At 38.0% G+C, this 20,578-nt stretch overlaps 1 protein-coding gene across 2 annotated transcripts; it reads right to left on the bottom strand.

Annotated features, from left to right (window-relative positions):
- Positions 1–4,712: 4,712 nt before the first annotated feature.
- On the bottom strand, positions 4,713–20,572 carry INTS12 (integrator complex subunit 12). 2 transcript variants are annotated; one of them, XM_010709792.2, is made up of 7 exons: positions 20,479–20,572; positions 14,958–15,121; positions 12,947–13,099; positions 12,296–12,483; positions 8,830–8,989; positions 7,416–7,568; positions 4,713–5,657 (listed from the first exon to the last, which is right to left on the bottom strand). In XM_010709792.2, the coding sequence occupies exons 2-7, from the start codon at positions 15,111–15,113 to the stop codon at positions 5,073–5,075; spliced, it is 1,395 nt and encodes a 464-aa protein (XP_010708094.1). In that variant the 5' UTR covers positions 15,114–15,121; positions 20,479–20,572; the 3' UTR covers positions 4,713–5,072. The 2 variants fall into 2 exon arrangements, with proteins under 2 accessions (XP_010708094.1, XP_010708095.1); XM_010709793.3 differs by lacking the exon at positions 20,479–20,572 and adding an exon at positions 20,324–20,439.
- Positions 20,573–20,578: the final 6 nt, after the last annotated feature.

The raw sequence follows: 20,578 nt of genomic DNA, 5'->3' as shown, positions 1-20,578 counted from the left end.
TAAATCATTCATCCATGGATGAAGCTTTTTTTTTTCCCCCCCAAAAAAGAAAACTTTACATTTAAGTAAATCAAGAAAATAAAGCAAAGGAGGGGATGGGGTGCATGACCTTGGATGAATGAATCATATGGATTACTATCAATTTCACCCTACTGAGACTGCATTGCTCTGGTACTTGAACTTTAAGATTATGGGAAAGATGTAAGATATGCTGAAAAGCTTCTTGTGTACATTTCAGAGTATTTTATTTGGTGATGTTCTATACTTTGCAGTAGTTGAAAGAGCTTTAGAAACAACTGAATTGTATTTAATAGTGCTTACATAACTGCATTACGTCAAGGAATGTTTTATATTTCAGATAGAGAAATTAGGTAAGGGCAAGAGTCAGAAAATAAAGATTTCTGTAGTGTTGGTTCTCAGAACTTAGCTTGAGTCATTCAGAAGGCTCTGATTTTGAGTGTTATGTACATTCTCCATGAAAAATCAGGCTCTGTGAAGGTGTCTCTAAGCAAGTTCAAACACTGCTTTCCAAAGTGTTCAGTAGGGATCCTGAAGTAACAAGAAAGATGAAGTAACAGTGACAATGTTTCTTTAAATATGTGGGATTTCAGAACTTCTAGGAGGATTCTAATAAGCTATGAAATCCCACTTGATGTTTAGCACTCTTTAAAATGTTGTACTGCAGGCTAATTTATGTGATTTCATTATATATATCTAAAATCTTTACAGTATCTTAGGATTCACTAAAAATAGACAGGTGTTCCAGTGGATTAGCTTATTTAACCACCTCAGAAATTCCAAATCTTGTATATTAAAATTTGGTATTACAGGTGTCTCACAATCTTTTCTTTTGCTTAAAACGAATAAAAATCCAGCTTCAATTATTGCAAAACCAAGAGATGCTCTTTGAATTAAAGCCTTCACACAATAAGTAGATTCACAACAATTCAAATTAGACTTGCTCAGATGCATTTTTGTTAAGGTCCTGCTTTCAGTACTACAAGTTCTGAGCCAGGTTAGGACTCCAGACATTCTTAAAAGCTACGTAATGTTTTCACAACTGATTCAGTAATATAAAGAAGGTTACAGTATTCTAAGAATTTTCTTGTTCTAATTAGTGACAAAACTAATTATTTTTCCTGAAGCAGGAAAAGGTTGCAGTTTAATCCTGCATGTACTCAAACATGCATTTTAGTTACTTGAACCATCATGATAGTAAGTATGTACTACCAGGACTGGGTCTGTTCAAACTGAAGCATTTCTCCCCTCATGGATGTATTTTTAAGTGTTGACATTGGTCACCTGCAACCCTGCAGACATCCAAGCCAACAAACAACACAATGTCTCTCATTCGACCTTTGACAACTGTGTTGCCTTCCCTCTTAATCCTTAACTGAGGATTTACCTTTGCAAAACAAAGACACATTGAAGAACTCTTCCTTCTGACTTCTAATTAAGTAATTATGCCCTTCAAATGCTAAAATATACCTTTGCTGTCATTTTAAGCTAGATTGTAAAAATGCCACCTCTGGACTAGAGCTGTAAAAGAAAACAGACAATGCTTGTGACTGTAACTCCTCCTACAATCATCTTTGTTCAGAAATGGTGAAATTAATCTTTTTAAATTATTGCAATAATAAAAAATATTTTTCTAAGGCTGTTGTCTTTTTTTAAATTATACAAAAAGACCTATTCCAGAAGTTAAGAGCTATGTATGCTACCCAAGATCTGCCTCTTGTTTTCAGCTATAAAAAAGCATCACTGCAAAATTAGCAGAGCAGAGGAAATGGATCAAATAATACACTGCCTTTTTAGTATACATCTTAGCTTCTCTATTCACATATTAAAACTTGCTCAGTACCTTGATAATATGATGAGTTTCAAAATACAATTCAAGTTTGCAAATACTGCTATGGTTGTGACCACTACTTACTGCCATGTCCAGCCAAAGTTTTTCCTGTTACTGCTTGTGACAGAAAAGCCTGTAACAGAAGTACATTACAGAACTGTGTGTTAGATGCCGGCATCTTTCCTGTTAGACCCAGATACCACCAGCACCCTAGTCCAGCCAGAAACATTCAGGCAAAAGAAATAAATTGCCTCACATCACTAAGGAAATCAGGATTTGGGCATCTATGAAAAATACCATATATAAATGGAAGTACATTTTTATACTGACTTATAAAATGGGTAAGAAAAGTCAAGAAGCTATATTTACAGTAGATCACAAAGCAATCTAGATTAGGGATTAAAAAAAAACCACACAGGACTGTTTTCCAGTTACTTTTTCCCTAAATATGAAATATATTTTCAAAATTCAGAAGGCCTTCCTTCCCTTCTGCCTTACACTAAGTTCTTCAACTCCAAGTGCAAATTCAGTTGAACAATGCCATAGAACAGATTCCTCTCCTGAAAATACTGTTAATTCCATACTAACCTCAAAGCAGAAAGCAATTGTTACCTTCAATATACTCTGGCTTCCAGCAGTGCTTATTTTATGTATTCAAACTAGACTGTCGATTTAGAAGCCCAGGTCTGTGCTATAAATCCTTATTGATATAATTCTTCAGAGAATCACAATCCTGACATTTTTATACCAACAGAAGGAGATTTGAAATTTCATTTCAGAAGCTGGAAAAGTTGCAACAGAAAAAAATTTTGATGATATTAATTGCAGCTCCACTGCAAATTTTGCTAAATGTATGGCAAAAGAAGTTGATGACAGTGCCTTCTAATGGGGATGCAGGCTCTACGGAGCAGCAGCTCACCTCTTTCCAATGGCCCAAGAGGAGTGCAAGAGTTTGTGCTACAAACCCTTAAATGAAGGTGAGGAGTGACTTTCAGTCACTCAGGTGCACTGCTTGCAACTGTGCTCCCCAAGTTAGCCACACTTTCTCACCTGGTGCTCAGCCACTCTTTCAGGCTGTAATCAGGTAATTCCACTGCCAATACTGAATCTGTTAGTACAATTTCAGCTAGATCTGGCCTTACTAGAAAGAAGGCAGGGATGCACAGAAGGTATAGCATGTTTTTAGATCTCAAGGGTTATATTAAGTTCTGCTAGCTATCACAGTTAAAAAATAAAGACCAGTTTTTCTCCCTTTGTTCACCCCATATGTAGTACCTAAAATGAAACAGGGTTCATACATAAGCTTCTGAACTCTCACAAACAAAGTTGTTTATTTGGACACAAGACACAGGCAACTTTTATCTAGAACCTCCTGTGGGAACAAGTCCTACTATTAGAGTTTATACCTTACATAATAGCACTCCAGCCATTGAAGGAAATCTAGCTTAATGCTCTGCTTCATAACATGAGCAACATTCTTCAGAATAATATTTAAGAAGAAAATATGCCTTTTAATTGCAGTATCTTTTCCCTTACTATACCAACATTAAAAAGCTTTGTGCTAGAGAGTGAGAACAATTAGCTAATAAATGGGCAATAAAAGTTCTGTATTCTCTCTCCTAGTACTGTCACTTTTGAATTGCCCTGGAAGAAGCATGCACTACAAAGTTCTTCCTTTTTTTACCACACAAGAAATGTTAATTGAAGCAGAAAAGAAATTCTCAAAGTAGCTAAGGCAATCCTGAATAAATGAAGCTATTCAGATATCCAAAAACAAAACAAAATACTTTGCTTAAACTTGAACAACAGAGAGGGGAAAAAAAAGTGAGGGAAGTAGTTGCATGTATCAGATTTGCTCATCCCACATTTCAAACACAAAAGGCTGTGGTTTTCACATACCTCCTAAACTGAAACATTTTCATGGTTATAGATGCTCCCCTCAGCAGAATGGAGAGGGGATCACTGCAGGCTGATCATAGACAGCAAGACTCAATCCTTCTCCAGTTCTTGAGAAACATTAAATAACAGAAAATAGAGACAGATACAGCAGTCCCCATGAAAGCTGTGTGGAACACTCAGTATAACAAAGTTTTCCTATTCGGGGCTTAATTTTTTTCCTTATTCTTTAAGAAAGAAAAATATGAGTGCTCATTTTCACAAAAGACTGAAGGAATACATTCAGATCTCAGAATCATCTCCTGTATTTTGAAGTCTATGCTATTAGAAATATTTTTAATGTACTTCAACACAACATGCTCCTATTGCTATTTTAGATACTTGCAAATACACAAATGAGCTAATAGAAAGGAAAAAAAGTCTGTGAGTTGGGAAAAAACAGTTAAAGAGACTAAATCTCATTTTCCAAGATAGGTTGACTAGCATGCAATACTTTTAAATTTCATAACATGGAATACCTAGGTGATCAAACCTTTTTGTTTCAGGTGCACCAGAGAGAGTGCCAACACCAAGACACCTAATGTAATTCCCTTCATGTTCTTCCAGTTTTCCTTCCACATTAAAACAATACAGTTCAATGAGATTGCACATTCAATTAAAATATGTGGTGGACAATTATCCATTCAAATTACAACAGGACAATCCTAAGGTTCTCTTTACTGATTGAAAACACCATTTTGGCTCTCTTCTACTCTTCACAGGCTAGGGGTCATTTCTACTCTTTTCCCTCAGAGAACAACTAGAAAATGACAAAGAAACTTCTTAATGCAGAAAACCAAATTAGGCTACTTAAAATTCTCACGACTTGTGCAACCTGCAGAGAACTCCATTAACTGCCCAAGAAACAACTCATAAAAGCTGAAGCATTTTAAGGATCAGAAACCTGGATGAAAGAAAGTGGCAGTGATTCCCCAGATTAATAATACTTTTATTCACAGTCCTGAAGGATGACAGCTTAAGTTCAATTTGTCCACAAATTGTTCTCTTAAATACACCAAAATTCCCAATGCTTACAATTTCACATTCCATTGCTTTGAGCTAAAAACCAACAGCATATAATAGTGAATATTTCTCTAACATATTGAGCTTTCAGATTTATACAGTCAGAAGGAATATTAGGATTACCTAAGTTTTACCTCCTGTATAGCACAGATTTGGGACTTCCCTCATTACTGGTTCAGTCCAGTAACTTGGAGATTTTCTTTAACTGAAAGATAAATGCTGCTGTTTTGCAGATCACAGCCAGCAAGATCAGCAAGCAGCTGTACTACTTCTTGAGCTTCTTTTGAGCAGCCTTCTTCTTGACCATTTGTAGCCTCTTCATTGCATTGAGCTGAGATTCCTGAGAAGTTGGGCCTTTCAGAGAAGCTGACTGATTACTGGCATCTGTTGTGGTTTTGCTTGCATTGCCCCCACTGTTACCTGCAGTCCCACTGTTGCCATTCCCACTGCTCACCTGACTGCTGGTGCTTGGTGCAGTGCTGCTGGGACTAGGAAGACCTACTTTGCTAACATTGTCACTACTTACCGAACGACTAAGAGTGGTTTTCCCCAATGTCAGAGGTGGAGGTGGTTTCAGCTGAACAGGGCTTGTGCTATTGTTAGCAGAAGCTATTTTTGACCCTAGTCCTGTTTTGGAAGCTGCCAACCCTGACAGACCTACAGGTTTCTGGTTATTTGAAGCTGCTGCAGGTTTCCCACCGGTGCTCTGTGCTGTTGATCCCAGTTTGGCAGTTGATGGATTGGTAGAGGAGTTTCTGGCTGCAAAAGCAGCCCATCCTGTAAGGCCACTGGTGGTTGCTGAAGAGGAAACACTTGTACTGGCTGAGTTCCCCGAAACTGCTGCTGAGGGCTAAAATAAATAAATCATTCTTATTATAGCAGCATTTATTTGTATAATGCATCACAGCAGGATGAGATTAAGTCTGTTTTAGTTCTTTATCCAGAAACACACAGGGGACAATATTTAATCACTGGTCATTATAGTTAAAAAAAAGCAGTAAGAGGAAAAGGATGCAGGCACAGATAACTTTAAATTTCCCAGCCAAATAAAACCAATACCTTTTTTTCTATACAGGCTATTATATAGCACTGAGATCCCCCCCATAAATTCTAAACACTGGTTTTACCCAAATAACTACAGTGCAGATTTGTGAAGTATAAACAAGGGAGGCAAGCCAGTATCTTTATCGCTTGCCATTAACTGGTGTCACTTTTTAACAAGATAACAGATCTAAAGATAAAAAAAAATAGTTCCATAGTAACTAAGTATTGCATTATTTTGGTTAAAGTATAAGCATCAAAAATCTCCTCTTCCCATCTTGGTTCTTAGCAGCCTATATCCCACAGACAGTTTTAAAGAAACTGAGCCATTGGACTTCTTTCCTCTAGTCTTTCCATTCAGGCAGTGCAAAAGACAAGTTTTACAATCAATGTATATACAAATGTTATAGTATAGCAGAGAGCTTGGCTACATAGTTGTTACACCAAGCAGAAAACAGGAAAGATAGGGACACTCACCCGTATCTTGGGCTCACATGGGAAACTCCAGTGGAGTGGATCTCCAGAAGAGATCCTTCCCTCCTGGTAGCCAGCTATTAAATGGATCTAGGAGAGGTGCAGCCAGGCTCCACCCCTTCCAGGAGCACAGGTGAATTGCCTTCACCTGTGCTCCTGTGGCTGACTCAGTGCTCACCTCAGGTGATCAATTAGAGGTTCAGGCCATGATTCAGCAGTTCCCATATACAAGTGTTCTGCAGACAAAGCTTCCCTTGAATGCAAAGCACTGTGCACATCCGCTGCAGTTCACAAACCTCAATCAAACCCCAGTTTTCAGCTGGGGATAATACAAATGTTGACTTATTAAAACCAGAGTCGTATCAGTTTATGGCCAAGGTGAAAAGTTATTCAGAAGTGTAAGTGCTTGAGCAAAAGCCATTGTTTCATTCACAGCAGTTTCCATCTAAGCAGCACAACTGCAAATTTACCTCTGAGAACATGAATGATTGCTTTGATTCTATGTTACAGGTGAGTTCCTTCAGTAAGCATCACTGTTTGTTAGATTTCTTTGTCATTCATTGTGCTACTTCTGGTTTATCATCCTAACCAACTCATAACAACGTGTATGAAAAACCAACATTTATGAAATAAGTAGGAAGCTGATATATGTTGTCTCATGTTTCTAAATTAGACCCTACAGGATCAGCTGGATTTCCCTACTGCCACGAGGAGAAGCCTAACTACCAAAATATATGTATGTTACTTGGCCACAGAGAATAAATATTATCTTTTATAGTGTTCTGAGGATCTGTATAAAATTCTGCTTGTATAAAATACTGTTAAGAAAAATTCTCAGAGTAAGTTCTGTTCTGTCCCTTTTAACATAAAAATACAGTCAAGAGCTGAATGCTTCAGGGACTTACTACTGAATAGACGTGTTTCCCCCCCACTCTTATGATGCTAATGCAAAACCACTATGCTATATTATCACTCAGTATAAATAGTACAGCAGACTACTTTCATTTATTGTGCTTATGAGAAAATACGTCTAAAAAATAGAAATATACAGTGAAATGTAAACTATAAATTTTCCAGAAAATAAGTATGTTACCTTCACTTCTGTTCTCTTGAATGCTAGAAAAGTTGTTTGTGTCTCAGGTTTCAATTTAATTTCAGATTTCTTGATCAATGGATCCTTCACAGCTGGTTCAACTGAAACCACTGCTGGAGCTGGTTTCTGAGGTGGTTTTTGTGTCTTCTGAGCCTGAATGGTAGAAAAAAAGAACCCCAGAACTAGTTAAAGCTTCTACAATACTGTTTTAAGAAAGCATGAGCATCATCATATTGCAGTCTAGCCATCACAATTTGAATCTGAAAAGTGTCTGAGAAAAAGTAGTAATAAGCTGCAGTTGAGAAGGCCATGTCAAATATAGTACTGGTGATAAGGAGTCCAGCCAAAAAGCCACATTGAATAGAACTTTATTTCAGCACAGAGAGAGGCAATGTTGAAACTCAGGAAATAGGAAGGCACTGGGCCATCACAGAAAGAAGGCAAAGACAGGTGAATTTGAGGAAAATGTGGATATGATCCAGCAGTATTGGGATGTAGACTGTACAAGTCTGCTAAAAAGTTGCAGTATAAAAAAAAGATAGAATTCATGCTGAAACAAAAAAGTTAGAAATGAGCTCACTGAAGGGAAAGTTTGAGTCACTGCATAAGCTATCCAGTGCATTATCCTGTGCTGACCTCAAGCAAATACTCTGCTGGGTTCAATGTTCTGATGATCATCAGAATAACCATGTACTAATAACTCCTAGGAAAGGATCTCACATTGGATTTTTCTTGTTTATTAGCAAGATATTTCAATAGATAACCACTTGCTAAGTTACCACAGAACAGCTCCAAAACACAGCATATTTTCTGTTGTATAAAGGGGTTTGATTGAAAAGAAAATCAGAAGTAGGGATATGTGAACAAAGACGCTTTCTTCACTGTTTGTTTCTCATGATGAGATAAGAGGAATCTCTGTGGGATCAGAAATAATTACCCTGCTTAGTCAAGAAATTATCCTGCAGACAAATCAAAATGAAGGTTTTTTGGGGGGCGGATGTGCAATCTTTCAGCACTTAAGATTTGAACCAAAATTTTTGTTCTCTTGTTGCAAAAACAATCATTCACATCTATACCTATGAAGAAAATCAAAATTGAAGGGAATATTTGGTAGATACGCACTAAAAAAAGTAATCAGCATCACCTAAAATAAAAAATGCTTTAAAATACTACTTACCAAGTGGTAACACTTCTTCACTCACATTTTGTTCTTTTAAGAAAATTTAAGAACATACCCAAATAATCCTTGATACTACATTAAAAAACACAGCTGCAGCAAGTGAAGCACAGCAGAGGAAAGTCGTTCTCCAACATTCTTCCAGAGATTTCTGCAACCTAAAGAATACCCTCACACATAAAAAATAACCTGCTCCATTTCAACAGTGCTCAAACTAGACAAAAAACTGACTCCTACCATTCTCTTCATCTGTCTGGTACAGCGAGCACAGTACCATACAAGTCGAGGATCATTCACTTCCTTGTCTGTCACCTGAGGTTTATGGCAATCCTGGTGGTAGAGATTATGGCACTCCTGACACTCTACAAGCTGATTCCCAGAAATAACTGTCATTTGCCTGCAGAGCAGATAGTTAAGAACAGATTATTGGGAAAAGCACTTCAAGGATTATCCAACTGCTGTAAATTTTGCAAAGCTTAAGATAAAAACTAAAAATATTTTTGCTTTTGTTAACATTTTCTACCTGTAGCAGATGAGCTACACTGCTTTTTCTTCCTATCTGAGTTCTTCCTAATTTTAGAAACTCAAAATTGTTACATTTTCATGGGAGAACCAACATTAAAAAACTTCAATATTATCAGACATGCATACATGATATTTCCTGTTCCTCTGTTTGATTTTTATGTTAGAAACTTAAGTCTCATCTATCTTTTTCACCTAGAGATTTTACCACTATTTACTTATTATGACTGTCTCATTACAGTAACATCCAAAGGCCTACAGCCTACATTTGGATAATTTTGATGTAAACTGTAGAGCAGTGCAGTTCAAGAACAAATAATTTTGCATTGACTAGTATGAAAGAGTGCTTTCTTCTAAAGAATTTAAAAGCATCACCATCCCAACTCTATACTACTTTACTGATGTTTTATTAGCTATCCTTCTGGTCCCTACGGACACTCAGAATTGGAGATAATACCAGAATCTTGAAAACATGGAACACAGAGGATTAACTTGCAGCTCTGCCTTGAAGCAAGTACAAAGCTGGTGACGAGGACTTAATTCTGCTGTGGGTCTCTCTTGAAAGTAATCATGCAGTATAAATGACGAAGTAGTGATGTACACATTACTGTGAATATGTCTAAGTTAGCCAAATATCAGTTTTCTGATGATTTCTTCTTTCAGATAAAGAATCAGGCTATTTAATTGCTAAGCTGCTTTTGCTCATAAGCCTGAGGAGCAGGTACCCAGATAACCATGGAAACTCTATTTGTAGATGGGTAGAGAAAGGTAATACCTTGTTTCTCTATAAGAAGAAAAAGAAGTATTGTCCATACAGACACTAGAACATTTTCTAAGGAATATTTCTCTTTCAAATGGGCTATCAAAAAAAAAAACCCAAAACGTTTCTGAAAGTCCACCACCCCATTAGAGATGCAGGAAATTTCATGAGGCATTTTGTTTATGATTCCTAAATAACCTGGGTAAGAACAAAGCAGTGATGCTTTAACCCCATGTCTCAAGCAAGGAGATTCGCTCTATTTCAAGAGTTCTAAAGACAATTGCAAACTAATTTAAAAAAAAAAAACTCTTCATTCTCAGAATCAAGTTAAACCAGTCTTATTTTTAAACTATTTGATAAATGAAAAGCAAACTTAATGATCTTTTAATTTCAGAAAACAAGTATTCCTAAAAAAAAAAGTCACTCTTTCAAAAAAATGGGCTTTAATTTTTTTTTTTTCAGGGTTCACTATCAGCTGCAAATTGCAAGTAATGTTACTTCTTCACATGACCAAGAATCCCCGTATCCATTGAGTCATGGTTTTCTAAGATCTGAAAGTACTGAAGAGGGTGAGGTTTTTCCAGATTCTCTTTGTGCCTAGTTTGGTATAGCAGAACATGGTTTTAATTTAAACAACCCACAGACATCAAATTTCAATATCCCTGATGATCATGCAGACATCTCACATTTAGCAAATCTTGAAGAAACATTCCATGTCTTTAGTTTCTACATCTATACAAAAAGGAATAGTTAATCTACAAATGTAATTTTTTGCATTTGTGAACTCATTGTACACAAGTTGATAACACTTGTCAACTTTTCTTCAGCAGTATAAACCATTGAACTACAAAAAAAAGAACCCCGCATACTCTGCAACTGGACATGGTATTCTCATTCACAACTGTCTGCATGTAAATATTAATAGCTGTCAGCTTCCAAATGGTATTCATACCTACGTTACTTTACAGAAGTGCTTTTGTATTTCATATGTACTGAAATGCTAGTATTTCAACTCAAGATGCCCAGCCCCAGGAAGGGACCTTACTTTGACAGCTGAGCAGTAAATAGCGGAATGCAGTCCTAACAACTGTGCTGGACTTAGAAAGCCTGAAGCATAACTGTTTTGAAAAACAATCCATCCAGATTAAGTTGGAAACTGAGAATCAGAAGACACCAGTTCCAGCAGTGTTCATGCACAATAAAAACAAATACCAAGTATCTGGAGACTGCTACCATCCCTCTTTATATGCTTTTTCCTCTCTCCAGCATCACTTAAATAAGAGCTATTTTATAGTCACTATTGCAGGAAGAAAGGTAAGACTTATTTATTACTTCAGGTGTTTGAACTGTTCTTCCTTTTTCAGTGTCTATAATAAAGTTAAACATTTGAGCTAACACATGGGAACAAAACGACAGGAAGTCTTGTCACTCAACAATTGGTTAACAGTATAATTAGCTCTAAGAATGGGAATTCCTCCATGAACCAGAGACACCTTGAGAACACAGTTTCCCATGTGGCTTAAGCTGAGCTAGAATACAATAGTTCTACCAAGGGTCTGGCCAGTCCCATAAATGCCAGCTCCATCTTCCTCCCTGTCCTGATCCTATATATATATATGCATACATGAGGATAAGTACACTCACTGAGCTGACTGAAACCTATATCTGCTGAAAAACCTGAGCAGGGAGCTGATCCAGAGGCTAGTTCGTCAGATCACACACTTACATAAGCAAGACACCCTTGTCAGAGGTAGAGAAGTGGGCAACAAGGGAAGCTTACAGGGATATAAATCACCTGTGGAACACAATGCTTATTCAAGTTATCTGATCACATAGTGGATATTCAAAAGTATGTTGTTAATTCTTTTACAATTAGATATATCGTTAACAAAATATTACTAAGATCTAGTTTTAGAAGCCCTTCCTGAAAAATAAAAACCTGTTTCACTTGCAGGATGTAACATATATTTAGAGAATTAATTGAAAAAACATGGTCACGTGTAAAGTAACATCAAATGATTATGAAGAAAGTGAGCAACACACATAGAACTCATGCTAATGCCACTAAAAAAAAAATATACTCAGAACTGCTTTTTTACAATGCTGCCTAACATTAGCTATTAATATTTTAACTTGTCTTCCAATATTTAAAAGACAGTATCTGTTATCTGCTAGGCTTTTCATTTTGTCTGATTTTATTAATTCTCACTTGCTCTTTTCTAAAGAAAAATCATTTTTACTCATTAAAAGCTCCATTTAAAAAAAATCTTGTTTGTGAAGAATGCTTACATGCATTAGTAGTTTTGCATATGTACTTAAGTAATTTCCAGAATACAACTGCAAGGTAGCATTAATTGAATGCTACATGGGCAAAAACCAACCAAAAGCAAATACACGACTGCAATGAAACACTTAATTTACCTGCAAACAACACAGGCCAAACCCATTTCCATAGCAAAGTCATCAGCACTGGTTTCCTCAAAGTTAGATAAATCAGGCATGGATAAATCTTTACTTGTCTGAACCGTAATAGGAGAGGAACGAGCCTCTTGCTTCTCGAGTCTGGGCTTCTTTGGCACATCACCTCCTTCAGCAGCCTCCCCTTTCATCTATGACAAACACAAAGAATGTGAAAAAGCAGAAAGCTGATGGACCTTCTAAAATGAGAAAATGACTGAAACAATTAAAATATAAGCATAAAAAGGAGTATATAAAACATACACAGCATATTTTCCTCAGATACATCTTCTCCAAAATATTCATGAATTAGAAACTCTAGTCCACCTTTTGTGCTTCACCACAAGAATCTCAAAAAAGCCTTGGAAAAACCCACATTTCAGGCTGCTACATTTTATTAACTTGTCATCAGTGTATTTAAAGTATTTACAAAATAATTTTAACTAGACCTTTGCTAGATTGCCTAAACAACAACATGATTTGATAAAACAGATTGTAGGCTATGTACTATTAGCGAGAACAGTCACATGGGCTACATGGGAAGAGAGTTTTCACTAAAACATCTTCGAATTTGTTAGCCTGGTTATGTCACTAGAGAACAAAAATTAGACTCACTTTATCAGCAGATCTCTTTTCTGTTTCTTTTTTCACCTTTTCTGATGCATTAGGCTTGCCATTGTTGTTACCAGAAGGCAAACTAGAAGAGGCTTTAGGGTCTTGCTTACTAGAAACAGGCTTGGTAACACACACTTTTGGTTGCTCTACTTCCTAAAAACAGAAACAAAAATTGAAGTCAAACCCTACAATCTACTTCCTGTTTTGTAATTAGATCACATGTTAGGCAAACATTACATAACACTGTTCACCTGTACATACATTCTTCTAAACATTTCTTAAGTCATTTTATAATACATCCACAAATAAATGTGTTTAAACTACAGTTATTAAAATCTCCCTTAATGCTAATCTTCCAGAGGAAAAGATTTATGCTAAAAATATAAGCAGACATGCTGTCTCTGGACATCAATATATCATTCCTTTATGGAGGTAAGTCAATCTCAGTTCATATTCACCTACCAGCTTAATAATTTAGATCAACAGAAACTGATAGTTCTTATTAGTGTTGCATTAGCATCAGCAATGTATAATAAAAAAAATAGAGTGTTCAACCATAGCAATGTGTATGAGAAAGTTATCCCTCCAACTTGGTAATAAGTGAGTAATTCTCTGCTGCATAGTGAGATGAGTGCTGAGCTTCACTTCAGCCCCACCAACTTTCCTGATTTCCTGTTGCATGTAGACAGTGACAACCAGCCAAGTTGCTACTGCAATCAGCTTTCTAAGCCTCTCTGTGATATTATTTAGCTCTGACAGAAGGCTCCTGGAAGTCATAACACCTGCATTACTACAGGTGTACAGCTGTAATTTAGGTTTCAGGAAGTTAACGATTTGCACAGAGAAGTATTAGACTGTGTAGTACAAGCATCATGTATGCCACAAGGTAATACTATCTTTTTGATATTTTAAGAAGTACCTGTAGAAAGAAAAAGTTAGTGTGTGAATACAGACCATCGTTAGAACATACTGCTGACTTGTCAACATCCCAAGGGAGAAAACTACCTCATTAGCTATATGGCAATACGTAGTTGTACATAGTACTAGTATGTACCCACATGGTTTTTTTCATATGCTAATCTCAGATTCAAATATTCTGTCTAGCAGGTGGTTAGTTATTTCCAGCAAATGAAAAGTTATGTATTTCTATGGGATAGCAATGATTTTTGCCTGCAAATCATTTATGTTTCAAACCATTTGGGAAATTTTTCCCCCCATTCCCTACAACTTCATCAAACATATTGATAAGAGAGATCCAGTTTCATCAGTTGCTGGTCCATGAAAGCAATGAAATTGCTTCTGGTAAGTTCTTTGCAATAGGAGGCAAACTGTCATTATGAATATCGATAACCATATACAGGAAAAAGTTGACTCACCTAACTGGTGATAGGGTCTCTGCCTACGGAACACTCCCTCTCAGAAGTGGTCCTCATCCAGGAGGCATTCTCCTATTGGAGACTAGCTCTTAAATGAGCTCAGGTAAGGATGGACCTGGACTGCTTGCACCGATGCTTCCTGAGCCAGCCACCCCTCTTCACCAGATGCTCAATCATCAGATCAGGCCATGACATAACAGTTCCCTTACGTCAGTAATTAGCTTTTAGTTTAATAATTATCTGGTCACAAGAATATCTGCATTTGAAAGAGCTTTCTATCTTTGTTTATAACTGTGTAATTTTGGTTCCCCCTTTTGTGATAGTTACTAAGCAGAATGCCAAAACCAACATAAAACACAAGAAGTACCATTAAAAAAATCTTGCATTTGCAATATAGTACGGAACAGATATTATACATGTTTGGATACATCAAGATTTTTTTCCCCCCTCATTAACTTAACTGAATGCACTATTTTGCAAAAAAAATGGGAAATGGTGAATTCGAACATTTCATAATTACTCATAATTTTTCCAGCTTCTAATTCTCTTCTAAATCTTCAGCTATAAAAATGAACAAGGAATAGCTGGGGCTGTAAAGGCATGTGAAAATGGCCTGCATTATTTAATACTAATACCTTCTGAGATGGACGATAACTTGAATCAGCTCCTCTGGCCAAAGAGTCATCAAGAAGTGCTTTCAGCTTTTCTGCAGAATCCTTGCTCTTGGAACGCAAGAAGCCCAGGGCTTTCAGAAAAATAGGATCAAGCTCCATGTTCACTGCAGCAGCCATAGTGGTGTCTTTGTAGGAAGACAAACAAAAAGGAAGAACTACATATATGAAGTTAAACAGCATGTAGTTAACTAGACTGCAAAATATTTTTTGTAAAATAAAGTTACACTGAATCACAGCAAAGGTAATAAGTGAATTAATTATCATTAGAAGATGACTGTGAACTTAAAGAGCTGAAGAACTTGAATTTGGCTTCACATCTGAAGGGACATCAACTCTGTTCTTTGGACATCTGATGTTCAGAAATTCAACTCATCCTTCTTACGTAAATGGAACAAGTATTTCATATTCTTGATAATCCGGCAATGTAGAATATAAATGCAATTAAGTGTAAACTTCAACAAGAGTACCTACTACCCTAATCCTTATTTAGATTCACACATGATTTTTAACACACTGATCATTTAAGAGCAAAAGAAAAATTTGGAAATGATGTGAGGAAAAGCAAAGAATAAATTAAAAATAGAAGTTGCATAGCAGTAGTTACCTGCACTCCAGAGCCTTCACAGAGCTAACTTCTTTAACAAAAGTTGCATCAGAAATTCTGCTCTCTAATTTAATTATTAACAATAATAAGTTTGAGGAAAAAAGCCAAACACAGAAAGTTTTCTGTTCTCTTCCAAAATGGATAATAAACAAATCTCATTTAAAACATATCAGGATATTTTGTTTCTTATACAGTGATCTAGAAGTGTTTTCATCAATTCTGTTCAAAAGCACTACTCAGACGGTATTTTTAGGCTGGAGCCTCCAAAGTTTTGTCTGAAGAATTTCTTTTGTTATTCAAGGCAATGAACTTTTACCTCTCTGGCCATACACCAGCAGCAGCAGCCTACTCCCTCAATGCCTGCCTAAAAGTCTCCAGGAACCTTTATCTCACGCTGGGCTTTCACGAGACACCAGAGAATCGCTCTACTGAGATCATCAAGGAGTTCAACATACAGTAGACTTCATAGGGATTTCATCAATGGAACCAGCAGAGAGTTAAGAAACTTCTTCAAGAGCTCATTCCCTATTCTTTAATCCACTCATTAAATCATTTTCCAGTGGCCGCAGAACTTATTCTACCAAGTACTATACAGCAGGAACTGCCTCACCGCTGATCACGCAGACTACTACAGTGCGAGCCCCATCCAGACAATTCAGACTCTCCCTAATGTTTACAGAAAGGGAATTCAGTGTATGTGGAAAGTATGTATCCACTTTTTTAAATACATAAATGCATTTGTCTACATCAAAAATTCTGGCTGCTCTTGAGCTCTGTGGTTAAGTTACCATTTCTTTGGTCTGTGAATTTGGCTTCCAAGCTTCAGTGCAACATAGCCTTCAATTAAGAATGCTACACCCTCCATTGTATAAAAACAGTAGAACAAAGACACTAGTTGTAGGAACTTGGAATAATTCTTAATTCCCTCTTAAAAACAAAGAAACAGAAACCCTTTAAGCTCATTTCTGAGGCATCTTCAGGGAGTACATACATGTGTGCATAAAGAATAGATAGCTTCAACTGTCCTTAGCAAACAATTCAGCATGGTTGTAGAATTTAGAAAACAAGAGTAAGCCTGCTAAATCCATTTTTCTCTTCTGGAAGATAACATTTCCCAAATTATTTTGAGCTCTAGCTTTTTAAAAGGCAACTATTGGAAAGTAATTGTTTAATTCAGACATGTTCAGAAGCTTTCTGTATACTTGGTCTTTCATTTGCGCATGAAATTGTGGCAGTTCTTTCTGCTCTCAAAGGTAAATTGTAATAATGTCACAGGCTACCGCAACCATTAACAAAAAGAAATTTCTTACATAAAGAGAGGGACTTCGTATGGAAAATAAAACATCACGTAGAAAAAATATAAGAAAGAAGTATATGACACTTTGTGTAGTGTTTAATTACACAGCTGCAAGATTGGAGAGCTGTAACATAATCCTTGAATCCAAGGTAGAAATGGTTTTCCTTGCAGCCATAAGTGGCTAGGACACATAGATAAGTTCAGAGCAGGGTCAAGAATACACCAGCACGCTCTTGCAAGTGAGCATGAAGTCATCAGCCTAGCCTTACAAGCACCCTTCTTAAGTTGCTCTCTGATAGTTCTTCATCTTCCAAGTATTTAATGATGGACAGAGAACACCAAATTGATGATAACAAAGCTGTCTGATGTATCTGTGATTTATATATGAAATCTTTCTATGATGGAGAATCATCAACTAACTTCCCAGCATGTTTTACACTAAGCAGTTTAAATATCCACAGGAAGAAAATTGTTAGTTAATAGGCTGTTCATCTCAGTGTCTAAGAGTTGTTTTCTGAATCACTCATTTCTAAACTATTTTATTCTGCCAAAACTTACACAAAATTAATTGAGCACATATATAGAATATGTAGTCTTTCAACTTAAGTTACTCTTCCCAGGGTATTACAGGCTTTTACTGATCATTGAGTGGCCTGCTACTATTTTGCATAACATTATTATCAAACTTTTTTGTAAATTTGTAAAATTGTTGAGAATTCAGCTAGTTATATCTTTCCACCGTCACTGATTAGGAGGACCTTCACCCACATATCCTTTTCATCTATTTTCAACACTTGCAGTAGTTAACTTAGAGCCCAGAAACACGGATCAGCAGCACAAAATAGCTTTCAGCATGCTACACCATGTTTATCAATAATTTATTTAATTCGCCACCATAAAAATCAATTAATCCTTTTTTTTTTGTCCTTTAGAATCTCCTTTTCCTCAAGTAGAAGAGAATTCTTTTTTCCCCAACTAAAGCTAACAACTGTGACAGTGGTAGATTGTGTATTTACCAATACTGCCTTTTCCAGATCACTCTCAGATTTAACGCAAATCTTGATGAAATAGATCAAGGAAAGCAGGAAAAGCTTAACTTCCATTTTCAGTTTTTACTTTAGTATCATAACAAGGATTTGATTCATGACAACAATTTCACAGTACCTCCCATGAGGGATATTTCAAAACTCAAGCACTTCAGCAGTCCCGACAACTGCATTAATCAGAGCAATTGTATTCATCAGTTCTTATTTATGTGACATCTTTATGTGAAATTCAAATAATTTCAGAAGATTTGGGTAAAATCTTCCATTATAGTTACTAGCGTGAGTATCCATAACTTTATATTCTATCCCACAGCATATTTTATATCATTATTTCCAATCAATAATTCAATCTATCACAGTAACTTGCTTATCTAACATTTCTACATTACACTATTGTGTTCTATTTGCTGTTTTCTACCACTCATAAATAATATATTATCTAAGAAACATAGAATATCATGGCTTAGGCTGGGATATAGTTCATTTTCTTCATAAAGGCTGACAGGGTCCTCTGCTTTTGATTTTTCTTTTTTAAATGAAAATAGTACTGATTACACACTGATGCTTTAGTTGTTGCTGAGCAGCGCTGTGCAGAGCAGTCCTGATTCTGTCCAGCCAGGAGGGGTTAGAGGAGAAGAGGGAGCTGTGAGGGGGCAGAACCAGGACTGCTGGCCCAGACCAGGCAGGGGACTGGCACATACCATATGGTATCCTGCTCAGCAATAAAAACTGGGAGACAAGAGGAGGAAGAGGGGATGACATTCTGAGAGATGGAGTTTGTCTTCCCAAGAAACCGTTATATGTAACGACTTCTGCTTTCTTGGAAGTAACTGAACATCTGACTGCCAATGGGAAGCAGCAAAGGAATTTCTTGTTCTGTTTGTGCATGCAGATTTTGCTTTACTTAGTAAGCCATCTTAATCATAAACAATGAGTTCTCACACTTTCACATTTCTGATTTTTTCCCCCACCTAACGTGCAGAGAGTGAGTGAGTGGCTGCATGGTGCTGAGCTGCCTGCTGCATTACACCACGATACACAAGCTTTTCGTTTCTAAGAGACCTGCTCAAAGCAAAAGTCAGCCATCAATTCAGACAAGCTTTCCCAGGACACCATCCAGCTGAACCTTCAAAACGTACCAAGACAGAGCTCAGCGCCTCCTTTCACTTCTTTAATTCAAATTGGCATCTCCCCTGTTTCAGATTGTGCTCTCACATAAAAGGAAATACAGGCTCCATTTTATCAATCTCTTCTTAGGTACAGAAAGGCTTCTATTTAGGTCCCTGCTTGCCCCTCCTCAGATGACGTTCTCCACTCCTCCTCCCAGCTTCAGAGCTAGTTATTTTGCCATAGAGGACAATCCAGTTGACCAGGCATGACTGATCCTTGGTAGATCCCAAGCTGGTTATCCCCAGTCAACACCTGCTCCTCCCCATACTGCGGTGGCTTCCTTCATAACCTTTCCATGGACTGAAGGAGGGAGGCTGACCAGCCTGCACTTCCCTGGATCATCCTGCTTGCCCCTTTTTGAGAAGGGACATATGACCTGCTTTTTTCTAGTCCCTGGTGATTTCTCCCAGCCTCATGATCTTCTTGTAGAGAAAAGCAAGTGGCTTCACAACAATATCACCAGAACACAGTTCATGTAGGCCCATGGATTACCAGGCAACCAACCCACGCTTCAGTCCTCTCCTTGTTGCAGAAACAGAGGGCTCACTGATGAGCCCTGAAGCAAAGCAGATTGCCTCAGATTCAATGGGAACAGTTGTTTTCCTTCACAGTACCTGATACAATGCTATATTCTGGTTTTAGGAGAAAAACAATGATAACACACTGATGTTTCTATTTGTTGCTGCATAGTGCTGTACAGTGCCAAGAGTGTTTCAGTTTTCTCAGCTGCTTACACTGTCCTGCCAGTGAGGAGGCAGAACCACTTTCTTCTGGTTCTCTTTCCCATCCCACTGCGAAGAGGAGAAACGCATGAGTGCGTGGTTAAGCCACAACACACACTGAGTATCTGCCCTTATTCGTGCTCACTGACACTATAGCACTTGCCCCACTCAGCAGCTGCTCCACATTTAAGTTGTGCATTCTGCTCCTGATAATTCAGCAGAAGCATCCCACTGCCGTCGCCGTTTCCTCCTCGTTTTCAATCTAGCTCGCCTTTGATTTTGCTACCACGACCCTCACGTGCCTAGGCAACGCTTACATACCCCACTTTACAGCCCGTCGCCACTCAAACCCCCCGCCTGCCTCCTCCTCGTACCACCACGAGCTGCCTGTTCAACTGAGCCCTCCTCCTGCAATACCACCTCAAATCTACTCACACCGGGCCACCCTCCACCGGGCGGGGCCGGGCAGTTCCAGCGGGTGGACTCACCGAGCTCAGCCACACGCGTTACCGCCGGCCCCGCTCAGCGAGCAGGGGCGGCCGCTTCCAGCTCTGCCGTAGGAGCGCCCACAGGGAGCTCAACGCCCGCCCTCAGGGCCGAGGACGGCACCGCGAAGCCCGCGAAGCTCCCGCCGCGCTCTCACCTGAAGAGATACGGCAGCCGCCGCCGCTCAGAGCCCTCAGCCGGTACCCAGCGGCCCTTCCGGCTCGCTCCGCGGGCGGGAAGGCGGAGCGCTGCGCGGG

Source organism: Meleagris gallopavo, chromosome 4, assembly GCF_000146605.3.
Source record: "Meleagris gallopavo isolate NT-WF06-2002-E0010 breed Aviagen turkey brand Nicholas breeding stock chromosome 4, Turkey_5.1, whole genome shotgun sequence".
NCBI classification, from domain to species: Eukaryota; Metazoa; Chordata; class Aves; order Galliformes; family Phasianidae; genus Meleagris; species Meleagris gallopavo.
Note: the sequence above shows the minus strand (reverse complement) of the source record. Positions and strands in the feature narration are given on the sequence as shown.